The sequence below is a fragment of the Blennius ocellaris genome, assembly GCF_963422515.1.
Source record: "Blennius ocellaris genome assembly, chromosome: 5".
Classification (NCBI taxonomy): domain Eukaryota; kingdom Metazoa; phylum Chordata; class Actinopteri; order Blenniiformes; family Blenniidae; genus Blennius; species Blennius ocellaris.
Genome location: NC_137654.1, coordinates 18,014,805 through 18,035,861, shown reverse-complemented (window position 1 = coordinate 18,035,861; position 21,057 = coordinate 18,014,805). Strand labels below are relative to the sequence as shown.

Genomic DNA, 21,057 nt, shown 5'->3' with positions numbered 1-21,057 from the left:
TCAGTATAACTGCAATGGACTGGAATAGAATAGAAACCAGCACACACCATGCCTCAACTGGACCGACAAATATTAAGCAAACAAATGTGGGAGATCAAGTGTATTGAACTCAGGTTCAGGTTGGCACAATTGTAGTTATAACTCGATGACTCTATTAGTTTACTTTATAAATACTATCTCACACCAGTCAATACTGTGTGTATGTGTGCTGTGAACCCCATTGATGACAATGTGAGGTTTGTTTTTAGTTATATGTAACTGCCCTGACATTGAAGTGCACAGGGAAAAAGAAGAAAGAAAACAGTGTCAGTTCAACAATTAGAGAGTTCAACTCTAATTCAGACATTTGGTCCAACTATTTAAATCAAGTTGAATTCAATTGAATTAAATGGAATTGAAATGAAGAGTGACATTTTTAAAATTGAGAATAAAATTCACTCTCAGGTCAAAATCAACTTTTCAGAGTTAATTTTACTCATTTTAAAGTCAAATTTAACAATGGATTGTGTAAAAATATTCAACACTTGGGTTTCATGACGCTTTTCAGAGGAACATCGTTACACTTTATGCTATTGTCAGTCACCAACTAGTTAAAAAATAACTACAGTGTGTTGGTCTTCTGCAGTTTTATTTTTTTGCATATTCATTATATTATATATTACTATATATGCCAGAAAAGAGGCAATGTGGTTATGATGTATAGCATAAGACTTGTTCACCAATGGGTCTGTCTGTTCGATATGTTGAATGGTCCATCTTATAACATAAACGGAAATTTCCTCCACTGCATTATACTTGACTTTAAAATCCTAAACAATGTTATGGACCTATTGCATAGACGTCGACTGCTGTGAGCTGTGTGAAAATGTTTTAACAAGGCTCCAGATAAGATTTTACGAAATGACATTGGTGATTTATACCAAAGAGCGATTACAGACCACATACATTCTAACATGTAAGAATGAAAACAACATTGTCTTAATTTCAAATTGCTTTATTTAGGTGTAAATTAATCATGTCCCTGTGAAGTCTGAAGTCTCATTGACCTGTACCGAAGGCAGCTGCTCTAAAATACTGCTGGATATGCAAAGAGTAGGAGGAAATAGGGGTGTCTTTGGTGGTGCTGGCCATCATCCAATTAATCAGTCTATTTTAGGCAGCATAAAAATAGACAGAACATTAAGCTAACAAATGGCCTGGATCCTAGAAAGCCCCTGTGAGTGATCCTGTTTCAAACCGTTTATTGAACACGTTTCCCTCCCGATTGCAAGTGAAGCAAATGTAATGTCTGGATACGTTTAAAGCATAGGTCCACACATGACACTCTTCATCTAAACAGTTTATCTATTTTCACTGTGAAAAAAACAGTAAACAAGCCCTGGACCCTAAATGACTTCTGCCATTAGAGTCTATATATCACATTAAATTAAAAAGGTTTCAGCTGTATATTTTACATTTTCACAAGAGAAGCCTTATAATATTAATAAACCTGACCTGAAGCGGCAGTGTTTAGTGGAAACCGCGTTGAGGGAGTAACTGACCCATATTTAAAGTCTATTCCACTGCGTACATTCCAATAGTTTAAGGTATTTAAACTTCATGCTGTGTAATCTACAGCAACGCTTGCTCGTCTCAAATGCAATATTGTACAGTGACTCACAAAAAGTGGAGACCATTTTTTTTAACGGCTCTGCATAACAAAAGAGGTGGTGAAAAGGACATAATCTGTGCATTCAAGTGGTCCTTACAGGGACTGGCAGGATATACAGGGAGCAAAGTAATCTGAATGCACCTTAAAACCAAATCAAACAGCATATAGGATCACACACATCATTTTGCACTACAAGAATGACATCTCTTTCACTGTACCTGACAAATGTGTTAAAAAAACCAAAATGCAAAGCAAACTGCAGTGGCACAACTTAAATATCCAAGCACACGTACTGCATCTTCTGAGATATTTTCCAGATCTACACTTGCAAAGTAGGCATGAGAACAGTATGGATATTTAGATACACAACCATGAGTGTAAGGGCTTATACAAGTCCACAGATTATTTTATGTAGGTCAAACAGAAACCAGACTTAAATATAATGCCTACCTCTCTAACCAAACATGTACTGCACCTCATAATTGTCCAGTTATTTGAGATTAAAAAAACAAACAAAAAAAACAGATAACACTTCCATATCTGTGTATTATATATGACGCTGCAGCCAAGAAATGGTATGCTTAGCCATATGTGAGTTAAGGAAATGTGCAGATAGCGCCAGCTTGGCCCAAATCCACCTTGAACAGAGGTTCTGAAAGTGTAAGAGATATGAGGCCCCCTTACAGAGCCAAAACCATATTGATTCCTAATCCAACCTAAATATTTATTATGGTAATAGCCTACAACTGTTGTGACACTTCTTGGTTTTACCACTGAAATGTGTCTCTGATGAACTTAAAATAAAATCGGTATGAGAAATGTGTGTTTTCATAAAATTGTTGGTTTACCTGCAACTTATTTATTATCTTTATTTCTTTGCAAAAAAAAATCTTGCTGCTTTGAACCTTCTGAAGCTCACACTTTGGGAAATATGAATTTAGCAGCACTTCCAACACTCACTATTATTCTTCCAAATTCAGTAAAGCTGGTGGGAAGGCTGTTTCTTTTTTTCTTTTAATTTCACAAGAACCAAGTGTGCTTGTTCCAGCTCTTTCAATTCTTTATTCTAAGCTCTGAGTCACAGGCTCCAACACTACAGTTAACATATGGATATGAGAAGCACCAAACTTCCCATATAAACACAGAAACGAGTGAGAGTGTGTCTTCAGGTGAAATGTGCACCCTCATCCACCGGCGTGGTATCAAAGTTAAATATTATACCGTCTCATTTGAAATCACATTGTAAATCTGACAATCGTTCATGTCAATTGGCACTACAAAAGGCAACATATTGTATTTCAAGGCAATATTACACAACAATGTCATAGCAATAAAATACAACACTATACATATATTTAAAATACATTTTATGGCTTTACAAGTGCTTCCAAACTACCAAATTAAATAAAGTACAAGGAAAAAAAACAAACAAACAAAAAAAAAACCAGCAAACAAAGATGCCATTGAAAGAGGAAGTGATACAGCCGTCCAGGGTTGTAAACAGGGTTGTTTGCAGCTCCCTGCTGAGTAATGCAATGGGTGCAATGGAGTTTTCTGTGACTCAGCAAGTGGTTTTCAAGTAGCGAGTTCAAGGAATCAAAAATACATTAATCGTGTGGGTGGATACGTCCCCGTTGCAAAGACAATCTTCCATCGACGTGAGACGAGCGCGAAGGATTCCATTCACTATGCTCCAGGATTCTCTCTTTGTCTTTGGATGCCGACATTTTTTTTTTTTTTTTTAATTCACCACATTTAGGCAAGTGAAATGTAAACATTTGATAAGGTCCGTCTTTAAATGCCATCCATAGCATACACAACAAGTCTTCTTTCGGTCTTCAGGTCCGAACTGGTCCTCTGGGTTTATACAATCGGGGTTCCTCATGGTCTATTATCTTTGGCCAGGGAGTGCATCATCCAGTTGACCTTGGTCTTCCAGCTTTCCCTTAAAGCTTCATTGAACTTCACTTTGAAATTCTTCAGCGCTTCATCCTCGGATTTGCCCAGAGCTAAGGAATCCTTAAAAAAACAACAACAAAAAAAACATAAAAAAAAAAAAAGATATTGAAGGTCAAGTCATATTTACTTTCTGTAGAAAAAAAACACACGACAAATAAAGGAAAATGCCTTCCTTGTTTTTTGGCTGTCGCCTTGAGGAGTCACTACAGCAGGTCATCTGCCTCCCTTAATATCCCCCTTCCTTTACTTTCACACCAACCATCCCCATAGCCTTCTTTACTACTTCTCTGAGGTCCTCCTCGCCTGCTCCATCCCCAGCACCCCTTCTTTAATAGATCCACTAACTCGTCTGAACCATCTCAGCCCCGCCTCTCCAGCTTTATCCCTGAACTCTCAAGGAACGTCTCAGCATCTTCGTCTCTGCCAGAATTGAACTCGGCTTCCAGCCTTTAAAGCGGTGCCACACCCTCCAAACCAGGCGACGTAAACATCAACATTAAGAGCGGTTGCACACCTTTAGATACTGGATGTCCTTAAAGGAGGTGAGCTCAGGGAGGCCCGCTGCCTTCATCATAGCGAAGAGGTTGACAAACAGCGTCCCGTTCCGACACAGGATCTTATAGGCTCGCTCGCAGTACTCCCTGAACCTGGTGGAAAAGCGCACATTTGTCATTTGAATCGTACCCCCGGAGGGTCTAAATGCGCTGAAATTGTTAATGAGTGACAGAAAATGTCCTCACCTCTCAAATTTCTCACTGTTGTTTGTCCTTCCTTGCTGGATCACGTGCACAAAGTCGTAGGTTAAAATAAAAGGCACGCGCTCCCGGTTGATCCCGAGTTTCCGCTTGAAGTTTCCCAGGAAATGCCCAAAGTCGATGTGGAACAACTAAAGAGCAAACATTAAACAAGAAAAAAAAAAGGTTGGTCATGAATCGTGACTTTGGGTTTGTGATGTGATTGACTTCAGCCCAACATGTCAGAAAAAGAAAATCATTAATAAAACTCATCACTTGCTATGAACATGAAGCTAAACAAACTATTAACAACCTTAGAAGGATCAAGGAATCTATGTGGCTTATATTTTGGAGTGACTTGGTACATGGCGATTCAAACACGGAGCAAACCTAACCTGTCCAGTTTCTCTGATCATGATGTTGTCGTTGTGACGATCTCCAATGCCCAGGACGTAAGTAGCTACACAGTAGCCGGCACAAGACAGCGTGAACTCCTCTATTGCTTGATCAAGTTTGTCCCTGGTGGGGGAGAAAACAAAACACAGAAAGAAGTAAAGCATGAGCAGATCAAATTTCTGACATTTGTTTTCCTGTGAAATTTCCAATAAGCTCAAATTGTTAGGGTTATTTTAACAGAATATGAAATATCTGTGATCTGTGGCTGATTAATAACCACCAATTCATGGTCTACCATTGCAAGGAGCATACAGCTAATATTCTCTGTTCACTATTTGGCACTCTCTCAGACCTTGTCTGGGGGGGCCGGTGATCTACTGGTTAGCAGTCTCCCCTCAAGCCAAATAATATCCCCAGTTCCAGAAACACTACCTGACAATTTTTTGGTGTTTGAGTGCAACTATAGCTGAACAGTAGAAAAAAAAAAAAAAAACGCAGGCCGGTTTTACTTAATATTGTGCATCCGACCTCTGCTGCAGTCTGTTCAGGTTATATATAGCCAGTCACATTTACTCATTCACTCACACTCTTATTCACACACCAATGGGAGCAACTTGGGGTTCAGTGTCTTGACCAAGGATATTGTAACACGTTGACAGGGCGAGACAAGGAATCACACCTAAACCACTAAACCACAGAGTTCATTTAAAAAAAACAAAAAAAACCAAAACATTTTGTTGCTGCTTAGTCATGGTCCACCAGACCTCAATCTCGGAGAGATTCTGTGGAATAAGCTTAAGAGAGCCACTCAGAGCAAACATCCTTAGGATATAGCTGAGCTGGAGCAACTTTGTAAGGATGAGTCATCCATAATTCCTCCTGACTATTGTGAAGCCCTGGTCAAGAACTATAAAACTCCAGTGAAAGTACATCTTGTACAGCCATTAAATCCAGGATTCACTTCCCTTTTCCAGCAGCAGTGCGAACGTTTAATGGCCGCGGTCAATAAATATGTAAAATACCATAATTGGGCCTGTGTGTGTGTGTGTGTGAGTGCACACTGTATCACATGACGATTTCATTCAGGAAAAGCTAGGTAATTTCAAAATATTAACATAAAGTTTTTTTCCGCCATTGTATTGTGTGTCATCAGTCTTTTGTAAAAGAAAATTGTATCAATTTTCAACCTGAGCTGAAAAGGCACACTATTTTCACATAGACCTGAAGGGACAGACACTGTGTGCGATTAGTGGCATCTACTGGCAAATTTGTAGATTGCAAGAAACTAGAATAGCTTTTTCTCACCTTCCCAATCTGCATAAAAAAATTGATTTTCACAAAAAATGTTTGCTCAGAACATTCTTCAGATGTTGATAAAATGCCAAAATAGCTGAGAAAAAATGTTTGGCAGAGTCATATCCTGTAGATATTGTACTCCTAAAAGCAGTACACGCGTTCCAAGTGATTTCTGGAATTTCATTTGCAGGTGTCATAGGTATTGATATTGTTGTGAATATTTTATTGAGCTCTATTTTAGGGAATGCGTGACGTGAGCTTTTAAACTGTGGGACTACTCGGTCACCGATCGGCTGAATTAAAAAGGGGAATAAAACAAAAGAACTAATTAAATTAGTGAAGACATTTGGCGACATTCTTAACCGCACAGCCAGACTTTTGTTGGGAAAAAAACCAAAACAACAACCCTCAAACACAAGCCACACTCAGCCGGCAGCTCTCAGCCGTCTGGAACTCAACAATACTCCACAATGGACTCAAACCTCCGTGGTCTGATATCGCCAGCTAACAAACAACCAGAGCTTCTCAAGAACAACAACTTGCACGGTGTCCGAATTAATTCTCAGACTCGCAATACACCGTTGTGTACTTTTCCGACATATGAGACCAACCAGGGGCTTTTATGTGCCGCAAGTTCATCGAAAATGCTGTCAAGACATCAAACATCTGCCTCTGCTCTTCTTCATTTATTTCTTGTTATTGTACTTGGAGAATGGCGACTTAGAATTTAGGAAGTACACAAACAAAATGTAGCCTCCGATGAGCCTCTCTAATGCGAAATGTTTAAACTGAAATATCGATAGAGAGAGAGAGAGAGGGTGGAAAACCTTTGACAATTCAGGGTTAAGCAGATCATAAATATGAGACCCATAATGGATCTGCTGAGAGTCCGTGCAAATAGAGCTCCTGCTAGAAGGGAGGAGTCGGTATACATCAGCGAAGGAAGAACAGGAAATTGACGAAGAGAGTAGAGGAAGCTGGTACTAAAACAGAAGACATCCATGGGTGCAGTGAAGGAGGACATGCAGGTGATTGGTGGTGTGAGGAAGGAGGATACAGGCGACGGAGGCTATTAGAAAAAGTTGATCTGCAGTAGGAAACCCCAGTGAAAATACTCAAACAAGAAGATGATTTATTCCAAAAAAATAAAAAAGGAGGAACTGATAAAGATCAACAGTAACAGGAAGATTATTAAGAAGAAGAAGAAGAACACCAATGTAATTGGCCTGTCTAGGTAAAAACTGTTTACGAGGAAAAGAGAAGTCGAGATTAAATGAGTGCCGATTAAGACGTGGGATATTTTTGAACGCGCTATTTTGAAAGTGTGAAAAAACAAGACCCAAAACTATTTCTGTGGGGTAGATGGTGTACGTATGTAGTACCGGTACCTCCACAATACACAAGTGTGACAAATAGCCCTCCGGAAAAATGTGTTGTGCACGTTTTCTCTTCGTCAAAGATGATCCCTCCAGGAGATCTGAAGCAGCGAACATCGAAACCCTCACGGCACTTGTTTTGTTTGTTTTTTTTAATAACACAATATTAATAACCATTTTCTTCAACGAAAGAAACCAAGCAGCAATACACTCGCATTTATTATCTTATTTTACAATCGACTTGGAAAAACAATGGTCTGCTCTGTAGTTTCAACGTTTATTTATTATTATCTATAATTCTGAAGGATATTGTCTTAAACAAGGGCATCAAACTGATTTTAGTTCTGCGCCCACAGAACTAACCTACAGCTCAGTTTTATGCTGTGTGACCCAAACTAATAACATTAGAAATAAAGCAACATTTAAATAATGTAAACTCAATTTTTTCTTTTTTGCCCAGCAAAACGTTTAAATGCATTCTGAAAAAGTCTACAAGAAATTGTCTGAACATTTTAAACTGTAGTCCTACTCCAATAGTAGACATTTTTCCAGCACCTTCATGTGCAATATAGAGTGAAATGTCTTGAAAATCAGCCAAATACCAAAAATGCAACAATCTCTGAAGCTTATATTACTAATATGTTGCTTCACAGCTGCATCGCTGGTCTCTTTTACTTTACTTTAATTGAAAAACTTAAGTCAGTGTTTTCCACTTTTACCCCTCCTTAAGTCCTACATTATTTTTTTAGCCTCTGTGAGGTATCATCAATCATTCCACGTAAAGTTTCCCCCCCCCCCTCACTGACGGCTTTCAGTCCTACATACACTTAGGTTCCTCGTACTCACTCGGGATTCTTCGACTTGAGCCAGTTGAGCAAGGCGTCCTTGTTGAAAGCGGCGGTCGCGGCACTGTTACTGTTGTTGCGTTGTATATTGGCGATGGTGTCCGAGTTCTTCACCACTTCAATCAGTCCCATTTTGTTCCCCGTGGACAGACAGCCGTATGGGATCATCCTTCAGGTGCAGGGAGGACGAACAACATCAGGTCAGCGAGAGAGTGTTTCTATGGAAAAACATCTACGGTTTTTTTTTTGGGAAGAAGCAGCCCCCCCCACCTCAGATCCAGGCCTTCTCTCTTCCACAAGTTCTCCATCAGCCGGATCATCTGCAGAGTCAGCATGTCTTGCCGAAGATCTAAAATGACGAGTAGAAAAATCGAATAAATGATCCCAATCAGAACAGTTTTACCGTTTTTGATCGTTAAAATTCCTATAAATAAGAGGAACAACACGTTCTAATTTAACATGTGACGTTTCACACCACCACCTTTAAAGTCCCAGCATTTCCTCGTCTCACTGTATTCTCTGTACGCCGTTACTCGAACTGTCGCGATGGCAACGTGCGTTTTGGACTCTCTCGCATCTCACCGTCTCCATTTTTGAATATGATGCCGACCATGTCGCCTTCAGCCAAGGGGTTCTTATACAACAGCCAGAGTGGCTTCATCTTGGAGTCCATAAATCTGCACTTATCTGCACTGCAACAGCAAAAAAACGACAACATTTTTAACACATGGTAATATCGAAGACGAAGTGTGTGCGTGTGTGTGTGTGTGTGTGTGTGTATCCTAACCAGATCTCAGCCAGGACCACGCTGGGGTTGAGAGGTGACAGCAGGTCTGACAGGGCCTCCAGGTACGACTCCTGTCTGATGCACAGCTTCAAGTCCTCCGCCGTCATCTTCTGGGACCCCGACTTGACGATGTCACTCAAGGCCTTCATTTTGCCCAGAGCCTCATTCTGAGTGGAAGCAAACAAGAGATTTTTTTTTTTTTAATACAAAACAACAGAGAAGTGTGGAGCCGGAAGGTGGTGTGATTAATCGTGCAATTACCTGTTTGGTTAAGAGCCTGATGTGGTAGATGTTTCCTCGGCAGTATGCCTCCAGAATCAGGCCGAAACGCAAACCCACAGATGCCACATGAATCTCTGACCTACAAAATAAACAAAACAACAACCCACACACACACACCCACACACACACACACATACGTTGTCCGGTAAAACAAAAAGCCACACACACCCTGGCTTTCTTTTTCTTCTTTTTTTTTATGAAGAAACTGCATCTCACCTGAGATGCCAAAACAGGAAGTGTCCGATCCTCTTGTTGGACAAAGCCCTCTCCAGCAGGAAAGTGGTGAGGTCACAGTCGAGGTAGGACTCGTACTTGAGGACCTGGACCAGCTGTATTAAGTACTGGAGCAGTTCATCGTCACTGTGCGCAAACAATATTCTTAAGACCTCTGATGCAATGGTTCCCGCTAAAACGTGACGGTAAATATGTTCCCACCTGAGCTTCCTGAGGCATCTGATGGTGAATGAGCGGACGGCCGGGTCTGGAAAACTGTAGTCTAGGAGCTCTAAGGCATGAATGGCAGGGAGGTCTGGCCAGTTCTTGAGGAGACTCACCATCTGAGGACAAGCAAATCAGAACTTTTAGAACATTTTTAAGGCGCAAGCTGCATTGACTTCCTGCAGAATGCAGCAGCCGAACAGATACGTCATCCCGACTGCCAAAAAAACTCTCCGTGGGTCTTTGTTTATACCTGAACCACGTCCTCGCGCTTACTCCACTTGGTGATGAGGAGCAGCTTGGACAGACTCTCCGGGAATCGATCGCGGACCTCTGTGCGGAGCTTCCACAGGAGCTCCTTCTCGTCCTCGAAGAACTCCGTGGAGTTCTTGTTGTCCATGATTTCCTTTAGCCTCATGTACTACAGCCAAACAAATTCACAACAATGAGGTGGAAACATAACCTTAATTGTGACTTGTGAGAAATTCTCACCTCTTCTTTAGTGGGAAGAACTGGAGCAACGTTTTTCTCCACATCAGCAATCTGAAAGCAGAGGCGGATTCCTTTTTATTATTATTTTTTTTGGCGGATTGTTGCATAGATGATAAACTCTCAGTATGCGCTGGCGTGTCGGTACCTTCTCGAGCGGAGGGTAATAGAGAGGGTGAGGCCGAATGTTGGGGTAGCGGATGAGGAGTCCGGCGGCGCTGTCCACGTTCGGGTTCTTCTCCACGGTTCCCATCGGGTTCAAAAGCTCACTTTTATCATCTGTGATGTAAACGAGATGGGAAATGGTGAACACGCTGCATGTCCCCCTTTAAAAGTAGGAGCGACTATTAACATTCATCCAACGCATCAGAGAAGTCATTTTAACCTCCACAAACGGGCATTTCAACGTCTTAAAAAGGCGACCGCGTGCATGGGCGGCCACGGAACACGTGAACGCACGGCCACATGCTCCTCCGGGGTATTTCAGACCTCACATGTGAGGCCGCCAAACGTTGTGGAGGAGGGCTGTGAACATGTGAGCCGCTTGTGAAGAGGAGGAAATGTGACAAGAGGCGAGGCTCAAAAGTACCGGGTACAGATGGCCATGTGGACAGGAGGAACTCCCCAGTCTTCAGCTGGTCCTTGTAGTCGAACACCATGGTGTTCACCCAGGCTATCGGGCAGTCCTGAAAGAGACGCACACAGAGAGAAGCAGGATGAGATTTGTTCGGTTGGCCATCTGTGGCGATTAACAATGTCTAACATGATGTCCTAAACAGTGGAAAATAAAAAATGGCATTGAAAAGTGAGAACAAATTAAAACAAAAAAAAATCACTTTCTAAACTGGCATCAGCAGTTTTCAGACAAAGTTAAATCATATTTGCACAGTTACATCCAAACATTCTTTAATTCAGATGTCTTGAAGTCGAACCTCGAAGTAACGTCCAATACATTTTTTTTTTTTTTTTTAATTTTGTGAAGAAAAGACAAAAACATGCACAAGTAGAAACATGCAAACTCCACACAGAGACGCCTCCAAGTCTAACGTGGATTTGAACAGGGGAGTTTCTCGCTATCAGGCCAAAGTTAACCACTTGCCACTACATTACAGTTGATGCAACTGATTTTTCCTCTCTGTAACTCTCCGATTCCACTGATCAAAAAAAATCTTTACACTTTATTTACCTTTCAAAGTCAGTAATAATAAAAAAAACACTATTTTACATCATCAAACCCATTGACCTTTGCTAAAAACAAACCAAGGTAACACATATTTCTCAATTTGTGGCCGAAGGATGTTTTTAAAAGAATATAATCCTCGGCACTGGAAATTTGCCAAAACACAATCGCGTTCTGTTATTGTGAGGAGCGGGTATTTTCATACATTTTACCAATAGTAGAGAACAACATATAAGCGCAAATATTAAAACATCTCGTATTTTGTGACCTTCGTTGAATTATTGTAGTTTGGAAGAAATGTTGAACCTCCCTGATAAAGAATTGAAACTAATTTACTCCGTTTGTAAGTTATATTTTAGGTTAATGTGTATTCAAATGACATATTCGGAGTATCATTTGACTTTTTTTGTAAGAACTCAATGAATTAAAGAAAAAAAAAACATGTATCGAAGACAAAAAATCTCCACTGAAAGTTAAAAAAGATACCAGAGAGCATTTTTTTTATATTTATAGGAGCTCAAGTGAATTTCCAAATAGGTCGGAGAAAAAAAACAAAAAAAACGACGTCCACCGAGTCAATGTGTGAAAAACTGATTCAGCCAAAAGCCCCTAGTTTAAAAAAAAAAAAAAAAAAAAAAAGTGGCGACACAGATAAACATGTCCGGCGTTAAAATAGCTTCATTTCCGTCAGTCGTGGTGTCTTCTGGCTGCAGGACTTCTCTTCCAGGCAGAAGAAGAGAGAAGTGGCCCAGAAAGGAGAAGTGGCCTCGATGCCCATGAAACACACACCTGGTGCAAACCAGAGGTCTGCCCTCATGCTTTTTGCTCACAGCTGCTGTGAATAGCACTCAAAAACAAAAACATGCTGAAACCACATTCACTGAAGAAAAACTTTTTTTTTTGCATTAGTTGCTGCTGCAATGAAATTGTCCGAGCCGACAGTGTCACGTCGTCACGGTCGTAATAAAAGTGCTCTTCTTTACTGTAAATATCAAAAAGCTCACAGCTATATGCGTCTCAACTGAAACAGTACAGCCACCGATGAATATGTTTTACACTAAAATGCAACGGATTCCTTTTTTTTTTTTGGACCGATGTTCAAACCTACTGACCTTTCATCAGTATTCATAAATTCAACATTTCTTCCAAACTAACTATATTAACCAAATGACAGTTCTGAAATACACAATTTAACTTGTACTCACTACCAATATAGACTCTGCTTTTGTAGGGTTTCCAGATTTAGTGAAGTTGATGAAAAATAAACATGCAGCTCCTGCTTCATTGTGCTCAATGGACACACAGTTGTGTTTTGACGTGCTTCACATCAGTCTGTCAAACTGATCCATCTCGCCTGACACTATAAAAGAAATAGTGGATAGTTGTTTTTTAAGAATCTTTCACACCAATCAGCTAGGAAGTTTATACTCTTTATACTTTAAGAGATCTAGATGAGTCATTGCCTTAACAACGGAAAATCCAACCATAAACAAGCCATTTTCATTTGTAATCAACACAAAAAATAAAAGTGTTTGTTTGAAGGAAAAAAAAAATGTTTTTTTTAGCTGTGCTCTCTTGAAGTGGGCTGCCACGAAATGATTTGAAATGTTTACAAAAAAACAACACATCAAAAGTTAATATATCGATTAGATTGAAAAATTACCAATTGCAGTTTATATCTAAAAATAACTTTAAAAAAGTTTTTTTTTGTTGTTGTTGTTTTTGCAAAGTACTTATTAAATGCTACTTAAAATCTTCTGAGATAATTGAATGTTCAAACATGACCCATGTGCGACTTCAGTCAGAACTGCATGTTTCAGAGGTTGCTTTGCATTCATCGGGGTTAAATAGGGTTTTAAATAATCTGCTCCTCCAGTGCATGTCATTTTTATGGCCTAAATATTAAAACACTACCTGTAAGCACTGGCGTTAATTGAGCTATACAAGCTTACTGCAGGAAGTTGTTGAGAAGTTTTGACAGCTCACTCGTGGACTTGGTGTTTATCGCAGAAAAAAATGGAAGTGTCCCCAGAAGAGGCCAGAGTGTGATGGTGCATGACGGTCACTGGAGACGATGAATTTAGAATTCCTTGAAATCGATGGCCAACGCCTTCCTTCCTCAGACTGATGCGCAGATAAAAGAGCTTTAAAGCGGATGAAATGGTAACCGCAGCGTTGCCACTGAACACACTTGCACAAACCAACGCAGCGGCAAAACACACCCACACACCCACACACACACACACCGACTATAGAATCGATACACACTGGAGAGGAAACAGATCTGTTTATGCTTGCCAACAAACTCACACCCACCCACCCCGCCCCGCTTGCTCGCAAAGTTCAACGGCGAGGCCTCAAAAACTCACCGCCCTTTTATTCTTCTTCTTGGTGCCGCGGGGCTTTTTGGTCTTCTCAATGACGGCGTAGAGCGCGAAGCACAGGCGGCTCATGCGCGGCAGGTCGGCCACGTTGATGTCGAACTCCATCTTTTGGTCCCAGAGAGGCTCGGAGCACACCGTCACCTCCGAGCTCGTCACCACTTTGCAGAGCAGCTCGCTCCCATGGAACAGACCAGCCTGCACCACGAGCTGCACACACACACACACACACACACACACACACACACACACACACACACACACACACACACACACACACACACACACACACACACACACACGGGGGGGGGGGTTTGATCAGACAAGGGGATGGCATGTGGTTTGGAAGTTGGAGACGTTTTCGCGCGTGCGAGTGGAAGGTTGTTTGTGGAAGATTCACAGACTTTGCGAGATGATTCAGAGTTTCCTGTGTCACTCAGGCTATGACTCAAAGGGTCTGCACATTCATCACATGAGCAGCCCTCCGAAACCTTTCAATGCTATGCGGGTAAGGGTGGGGGGGGGGGGGGGGGGGGGTCCTTCCAAAATGATAAACAACCACAAGAGTCATAATCCAATATAGTACGGCCATTAAGTCTTTTGCCAAAATCAAGATAGTCTGAATCTATATTTACAAAATATACGAGTGGCTTTTACCCCCCCCCCCCGGGTGTGTTTTCAAACCTCTGGCCTGCCAACTGCAGACATGACTGATAATTATGTGACAGGGCAAATTAGCCGTGAGTTATGAGGCACTGAGGCAGCGGGCCGGAAGTGCGCTTGCACTTAATAACCCATCCAAAGAGTAACACAGTTAGTTATGAAACGGAATTAGAAAACGCAGACGCGCCGTGACAGATTTCTCTCCTTCTCACTGTTTTTTCTGACTCAATTTTAGAAAGAACGAAGGACTTTTTGCAGGCAGCTCAGGACTTTTCTGCAATAGTAATCTAACGCAAGCAGTATCTAAAAAAAAAAGAAGAAAAAAAAGAAGTGCATCCGAAAGCGAGGGAGGCACGAAGTCTGCCTTTTTTTTTTTTTTTCTTAGAATCTAGGCCTCAGAATGAGACGTGAAAAACCAGATAAGCCCTCCCCACTTCCTGTTTTTAAGTTTTAACCGACCGCCTCGATGCATTATGGGAAACGTGTGGTCTGGAACCATGTGACCTCCCTGTCATTTACACCTCAAAACTACCGCTGCTCCTACAAGTGAAATTGGAGATATTAGTAAACAAGCGAACGCCACGTTTCATTGAGTGGTGAAATGAGGGCAAAGCCCACGCCGAGCCACACCGACCTTCATCCCTTCGTCTGCGTTGACTCGGCTGCCCTGCAGCAGGTGGATAGAGAAGGCCTCACTGATGGACCAGAGAGACGAGGTGTTCTGCTGCGAAAAAGGAGAGAGAGAGAAAAAAAAAAGTGACTCTTCTCTCTGGTTATTTACATCTGCATTGGCTGCTTTCATTGGAGTTGGAAGTCCCGACACGGGTTCCTGTTTGGCAACAGGTCAAAATAAGAGATGCACAACAAGGCAGAAACGAAAGAGGAACCAAGAGAAAACTAAAGAAAGGTGCTTGAAGTACTTGAATTATTTGGTTAAAGTAAATGAAACTATCACCATTGCTTACATTTAGTCGTATGACGGAGAAAAGGCAACCAGTTAATTCTTTTTCGCAATGACTTTTCTGTGGTTTATGCAGTTTGGAGTCATTTGAAATCAGTATTGGTCATTTTCCTGTAGCTACAGCGTTGGGATATATTTTATTTTCAGATGCAACCAGATGTCTTTCTGTCTTACTGTTGAACAAAGGGCTGTTCGTTTCTCGTGAAATGACATGAACGTGCACACAAGTTGCATTATTCATGCTTCTAAAACACATTTGTATGACATCTTTGAGCCTGGCGTTGTCACTGAACCGTGATCTGCTCGGTGTTGGACTGCAGTGAACGCAGGCAGACGTGTCAATTATCTACACTGTACTGTACATTTTATGTGTGCCAAAGTCCGCAGGCTGGCTGAGGAACAAGTATGCGAGGGAGAGAGGGAGAGAGACGGAGAGACAGAGAGACAGAGAGAGAGAGAGAGAGAGAGAGAGAGAGAGAGAGGCACGACGGATAAATCGCTGCTCTGTTAATGAGAGATGGCTGACGTCTTACCTTTTTCAGGGGCAGGGGAGGCGGTCTGGACAGGGAGCGAGTCTTGTACACCTGGCTGCACATCCTTCCCTGCTCCTCCTGATATTTACTGATGGTGGAGTGATGCACCAGGGTAAGATGAGGGTTCTGGCCATTTCTCAAACACGAGAACATGTACTAGGGGAACATAAAAGATGGAGAAGGAACAGATTTTTTTTTTTTTTTTTAATGGCCATTAGACAATTCACTCCCAGATATTTCCCAGTGTTCTGAGAGCCCCGGCTAACTCCTGAAGGCTGACTCATTTGCCGTAGGTTAATGCAGCCAAAATCTCATTACGTGTGGATGGATGCAGTTCCTTTCTGCAGGGCTGCTCAACCGACCATGAGTCACCTCCCGGCAGGTCGCCGCAGATTTGAAATCAGGAGCAGAGTCCCTTGCCACAAACATCGTCACGCACACACCCCCCCGATCTGACAGATTTCTGTTAATATCGACCACCTGCTCCAAATAACCCCCCGCAGTGACGCATGACGGGACACAGTTCCGTCCTTAAATTGTTTTTTTTGAAACAAAGAAACATATCTAAGGTTTGAATTCCCTTGAAAAGGAGACAAAGCGGCTGTTTGGAAAATAATTCACTCCATCTGATTGTCTGGATTCGTGAGAGTCTGCTTCTCTGCATCCCATCCAGAAGGACCGTTGAACATAAAAACACTTAAATGTGAGGAAGCGGAACAAGCTTTGGTCTGAATCTTGGGGATTATATTCGGAGAGAAAAGTAACTCCAAAATAAAGACACGCAGACCCAAGAAAACTGAAGAAAAAAAAATGAATAATCATAAATTTGAGCGAAAACACCTTAAACTATCATTTCTTGCAAAGTTGTGGGGAAACATCCTGCAACGAAGAGCTGGAACTTCGTGTAAACGTAACTTAAAATGTTAAAATGCTTTATGGTTTACGACAAGGGTCATTAAACTCCACAAGGGAAGAGGCCGTATTTTCACGTGGACGGGCACTTCTCAGGTGCGAGGGCGCGTTGCGGCGACTCACTTTGAACTGGCACAGCGGGTTTTTCCCGTAAATGAACTCCCAGCGCCCGTTGACCTGCAGCGTGTAGTCCTCGGGCTCCTGCCGCACCGAGCGAAACACGGTGGCCTTCTTCTTGAGGGCGCTCTTCATCAGAGCCACTGGGAGGTCCTGGGGGTCCTGCTGCAGCATGAAGCTCTCCTATGAGGGCAGGCGCACACACAGCTTCATTTCAAAGAAAGGTGGCAATTTCTTAAAAAAAAAAAAAACACGCAAAGTGTCACTTTTGCGTGTGTGGACGTTGTTTTTTTTCCAGTGAAGATTGTGTTTGTGGTTTCGGAGGGGAATTTCAAAAGAGTCTCACATTTACTTCATTCTCCAGAGTGTCTTTACACAAATCTAAAGTACAGGGTTTTTTTTCTTTTTCCAGTGCTCTTTGAGGAGTTCCCTGCAGCTGCACCGTCATGGCAAATCATTTGATTTGATTTGTCTTTAACAACGCGACTATATGACTCAGGATAGCTGCAGCAGCAGCAGCAGCTCAAACTCACCTCACTGGCCTCGAACTTGACGTTGATGAAGATCTTCTTGGCGTTTTTCGTTCTCGAGCTCCCGCAGCCGGGCGGAGAGCAGCAAGGCTCCAGCTCGCAAGGGAAACTGTACTCCATCCACTGCTGCCAGGGGAGACTCTGGCGCTCCTGAGCCTTTTCCTCACAGAAGGTGCGCATTTTAGTCCGAAACTCGTTCACCTCGTGGTTCTTCTGGGCCTCAAACTCGTGAAGACCTGAAAATTCATGGTAATCGTTTAAACGATACGTTAAAAAAAATTTAATAAACAATCATACAAGAGGTGGAACACTTTCTCCTTTCAAACGCGGAATACTTTCTGATTAAACTGAAATGTACTGAACAACATGACTTACAGACTGCCAGTTAAATTAAGTTAAATAAAGAGTTTTTCCAAGTTCTCTGGTTTCCTCAGTCTAAAATCACGACTGTAATTTGCCTAAAGTGGTGTGTGTGTGTGTGTGATTTTATGTGACCCAAAGTTGGACACTAGTTATACAACATAGATGGAAGTTTATCAATGGTTCAATTGGCAAACACAGCCAGATTATTTTCATCCCTACATAATATACTTTTCAAAAACCATTCATTCATGCAGTGCGAGATGTCACGGTTGATTTTCTGGTTGGGAAAGAAACTGAAGCTCCTCACAGGCTTTTTTTTTTTTTTTTTTTAGGTTGCAAATGATCATTGAAACAAACGTTTTCATAAAAGTATGGGTGGAGAGGAGCCTCAGAACAGCATCGTCCGTGGTGCATCATTGCACACTGAAGTGATTTGAATATATGAATACAATAATACAGCACTTTAGATTCAATTGTGTGATGTTGCACCTTGTAGTTGTCAGATGAGCTGACATGAACAATGGCCTGCTTTAGCTAGTTGGATTGTGTCTTTGACTGGATTTACAAGTGAGTTTATAGAAGTTCATAGAACTCGCAGCCTGTCCAGTGTTGGGAACCGTTTTAAGCTCTGTGTTTAAGCTCAACGCCACTCAGTGTTCTAGTTTCATCATTCAGGTGCAGAAGGAAACAGGAAAATGGCCAAAAGATCAATTGTTTTGCACGTTATTTGTATTGACAAAAAGTTCTCAGCATTGAATTCGAGTGAAAACAGATCAGAACTATTCGAATATTTTGAAAGACTTCATTTTGATTTTTATGATTTATAAGCTAAAACGTATCAAAGAAATGTTTTGGTTTTTTGTAAATGATTGAAATGCTTTTAGTTTGTCTATAACAAATGGAAAAGTTTCACCAAAAAGTTTCACCATTTGAATTCAATAATGTGCAAAGAAACTTTTCTGTTGTCTTCTATTCAGACAACGAGACTTCTAAGGACGGCGTCCTCAGGGCCAGCCGCTACAAGGTGATGTCACGAGACAAATCTGCTGTGCAGTCATTTCATCGACATATTCCTATTCAGAACGACGCCTTCATCACCGAGTAAACATCTCAACATGAGTTCCTGACCTTTGCCGATCAGCAGGCTGATCTGAGTGTTGGTGAGCTTCTCCACCCGGTCGCCCTCCCTCGCCACGAGCCTCAGCACACACATGAAGGGCCGCACGTCGCTCACGCGCCTCGACTCTTCCTCCAGCTCCTCCCGCTCCGCCGTCTGGTTGATGCAGGTGAAGACGTACCCGTCGGGATCGCCCAGCCCGCTGAACAGGGCTTCGCTCCTGGCGTTTTTCCAGACCATCTGAAACGGGAGACGAGAGCGGAGCGCCTGGAGGTTTACGGCCGGCTGTGTACAAGCGTGCGCTCTCGAGCAGGAGTCGCGTTAAAAAACACGCTACATCCCAACAGCGATTGAGAAATACCTGGACACGTGCAAAATGACCTTTTTTTTTTTTTTTTAAAGTGTGAAGTGAAGCTCTGGCGAAGATCTAAACGTCTGATTCTCTCTAATCAGCAGGCGGAGAAAATGACCTCAGTGGGGGTTTTTTTTGAGCATGAGCTGAAATTTGTGGCGAATCCGCATCACCGGAGAGACACTTGGGTCTTTTAATCATCTTAACAGCATCCAAAAGAATCATTACTCAAGAGAGCTAAATCAAAACAGCCTGAAGTGGCAGAGCTGTTGGCACATTCAGCTGCACGCTCACACTTCAAACAGAAGATGTGCTCCGGCAGAGATCTGGGCTGTGTTTAACCACGGAGGACGAGCCGGAGCCCAAATTCTCTTTTCAGATACAGCGAATACTCCCGATGCATCGTCTGTACCGTGCAGCATTTTAATCAGTTTAATGTCTGAAGGAAGGTATTAAGTCAACCAATTTGTTTAAAAGCATCGTTCAGTAAAATATAGTAAATAACAACATTTTGCAGTTGTGGTCATCGAAGCCACGGCGCCCTTGCTGCACTCAATCAATTACAGTCTATTAGAAGCACAGCGCTATCCTGTAATAGATACATTTGCAGTGTGTGATCGCATTACTCATGGTGCTAGAACGGGGGGGGAAACAAACAGGCCATACGTGCGCTTTGAGAAAGCAGGCGCCGATAGATACATGTAGATCTCTGGGAGACCGCCTACTTTTTTGATGTTTTTGATGGTGTCATTTCGAGACACTGGGAATTTGAGGAAGATCCCAGTCGGCAGCAGGAAATCCATGACGACCTCCTGATCGCCCTCCTTCTCCCACTCCTCCTGCATCCCATACTTCCCCGGGGGCATGGTGGCGGCCTCTCATTTACTGTCGGCTCCTCCGCTGCTCACAGCAACAACCAGAAGAAGAAGCACAGCCGGGGTTAATACGTCCACTATTAACATCCACTACAGTACAGCGTGTATGTGTGTGCAGTGAGCATGCAGCCTGTGTAACAGTGTGTGTGTGTGTGTGTGTGGATTTTGCTGCCAAAAGCCTTGATGATGTATTTGTACTAGATTGTCATTCAGAGTGAATGACTGAACTGATATATTGCACCCGATCGCCTTCCCTCCAATCCATTGTCTGTTCTGCAAATTTAATCAAACACAGTTTATTAAATAATGTACTAAATTTGAATTTGACACTGTTGCACTGAGGTTTGTCTTTAATCTGCACGCTGTCACCTTCGATAGACACTTCATTCATAATTCACACAGCCACAATATGGACTCAATGTTCTGTCAGAAAGGAAATCCTCCTCAAAGGTCACATAAGGTGAAGAGGATACACACATGAAAGAAAAAAAACTTTATTTTTTTTGGTAAACAATTCGCAGGTAATTTTCATAATCTACATCATTGATTGAGGTAAAATGGGAAACTCTCCGCATTATTAATGACATATGTAAGGTGACATGTGTGAGAATAAACCTGATTCTTCAACAAAGTGCTCTAGAAATATTATCTTAAAAGGACACGTTATACATGGACACGTATTGCGCACGAGCAAGAGAGAAATCCGACGTTGCAGGTAGCGCTGCGCTGTCAGGAGTAAAACTTGTACATGATGGCGAAAGCGCTGCCAACCTGTTAAACGCCGAACACTCGCCTGTCAGCTGCCTACAAGCCGCTCATC

At 42.1% G+C, this 21,057-nt stretch overlaps 1 protein-coding gene across 1 annotated transcript; it reads right to left on the bottom strand.

The window, feature by feature from the left end:
• Positions 1–2,991: 2,991 nt before the first annotated feature.
• Positions 2,992–20,241, bottom strand: pik3cd (phosphatidylinositol-4,5-bisphosphate 3-kinase, catalytic subunit delta). Its single transcript, XM_080497010.1, has 22 exons — positions 20,088–20,241; positions 19,022–19,250; positions 17,534–17,766; positions 17,007–17,183; positions 15,972–16,127; positions 15,112–15,201; positions 13,803–14,024; positions 10,843–10,939; positions 10,402–10,532; positions 10,257–10,307; positions 10,018–10,185; positions 9,762–9,883; positions 9,543–9,686; positions 9,306–9,405; positions 9,045–9,211; positions 8,840–8,949; positions 8,528–8,606; positions 8,259–8,426; positions 4,740–4,863; positions 4,351–4,496; positions 4,125–4,257; positions 2,992–3,670 (listed from the first exon to the last, which is right to left on the bottom strand). Exons 1-22 carry the CDS (start codon positions 20,226–20,228, stop codon positions 3,533–3,535), a joined length of 3,126 nt encoding a protein of 1,041 aa, XP_080353136.1. The 5' UTR covers positions 20,229–20,241; the 3' UTR covers positions 2,992–3,532.
• Positions 20,242–21,057: the final 816 nt, after the last annotated feature.

Bases quoted from the DNA above. Each gene is read 5' to 3' on its own strand.
- pik3cd (XM_080497010.1), bottom strand. From the start codon at position 20,228: ATGCCCCCGGGGAAGTATGGGATGCAGGAGGAGTGGGAGAAGGAGGGC. The intron at 10,940-13,802 runs GTGAGTTTTTGA...CGTCTCTTTCAG, and splicing joins AGAAGAAGAATAAAAGGGCG to GACTGCCCGATAGCCTGGGT. The intron at 9,884-10,017 runs GTATAAACAAAG...GCTTGTCCTCAG, and splicing joins AGCGCGAGGACGTGGTTCAG to ATGGTGAGTCTCCTCAAGAA.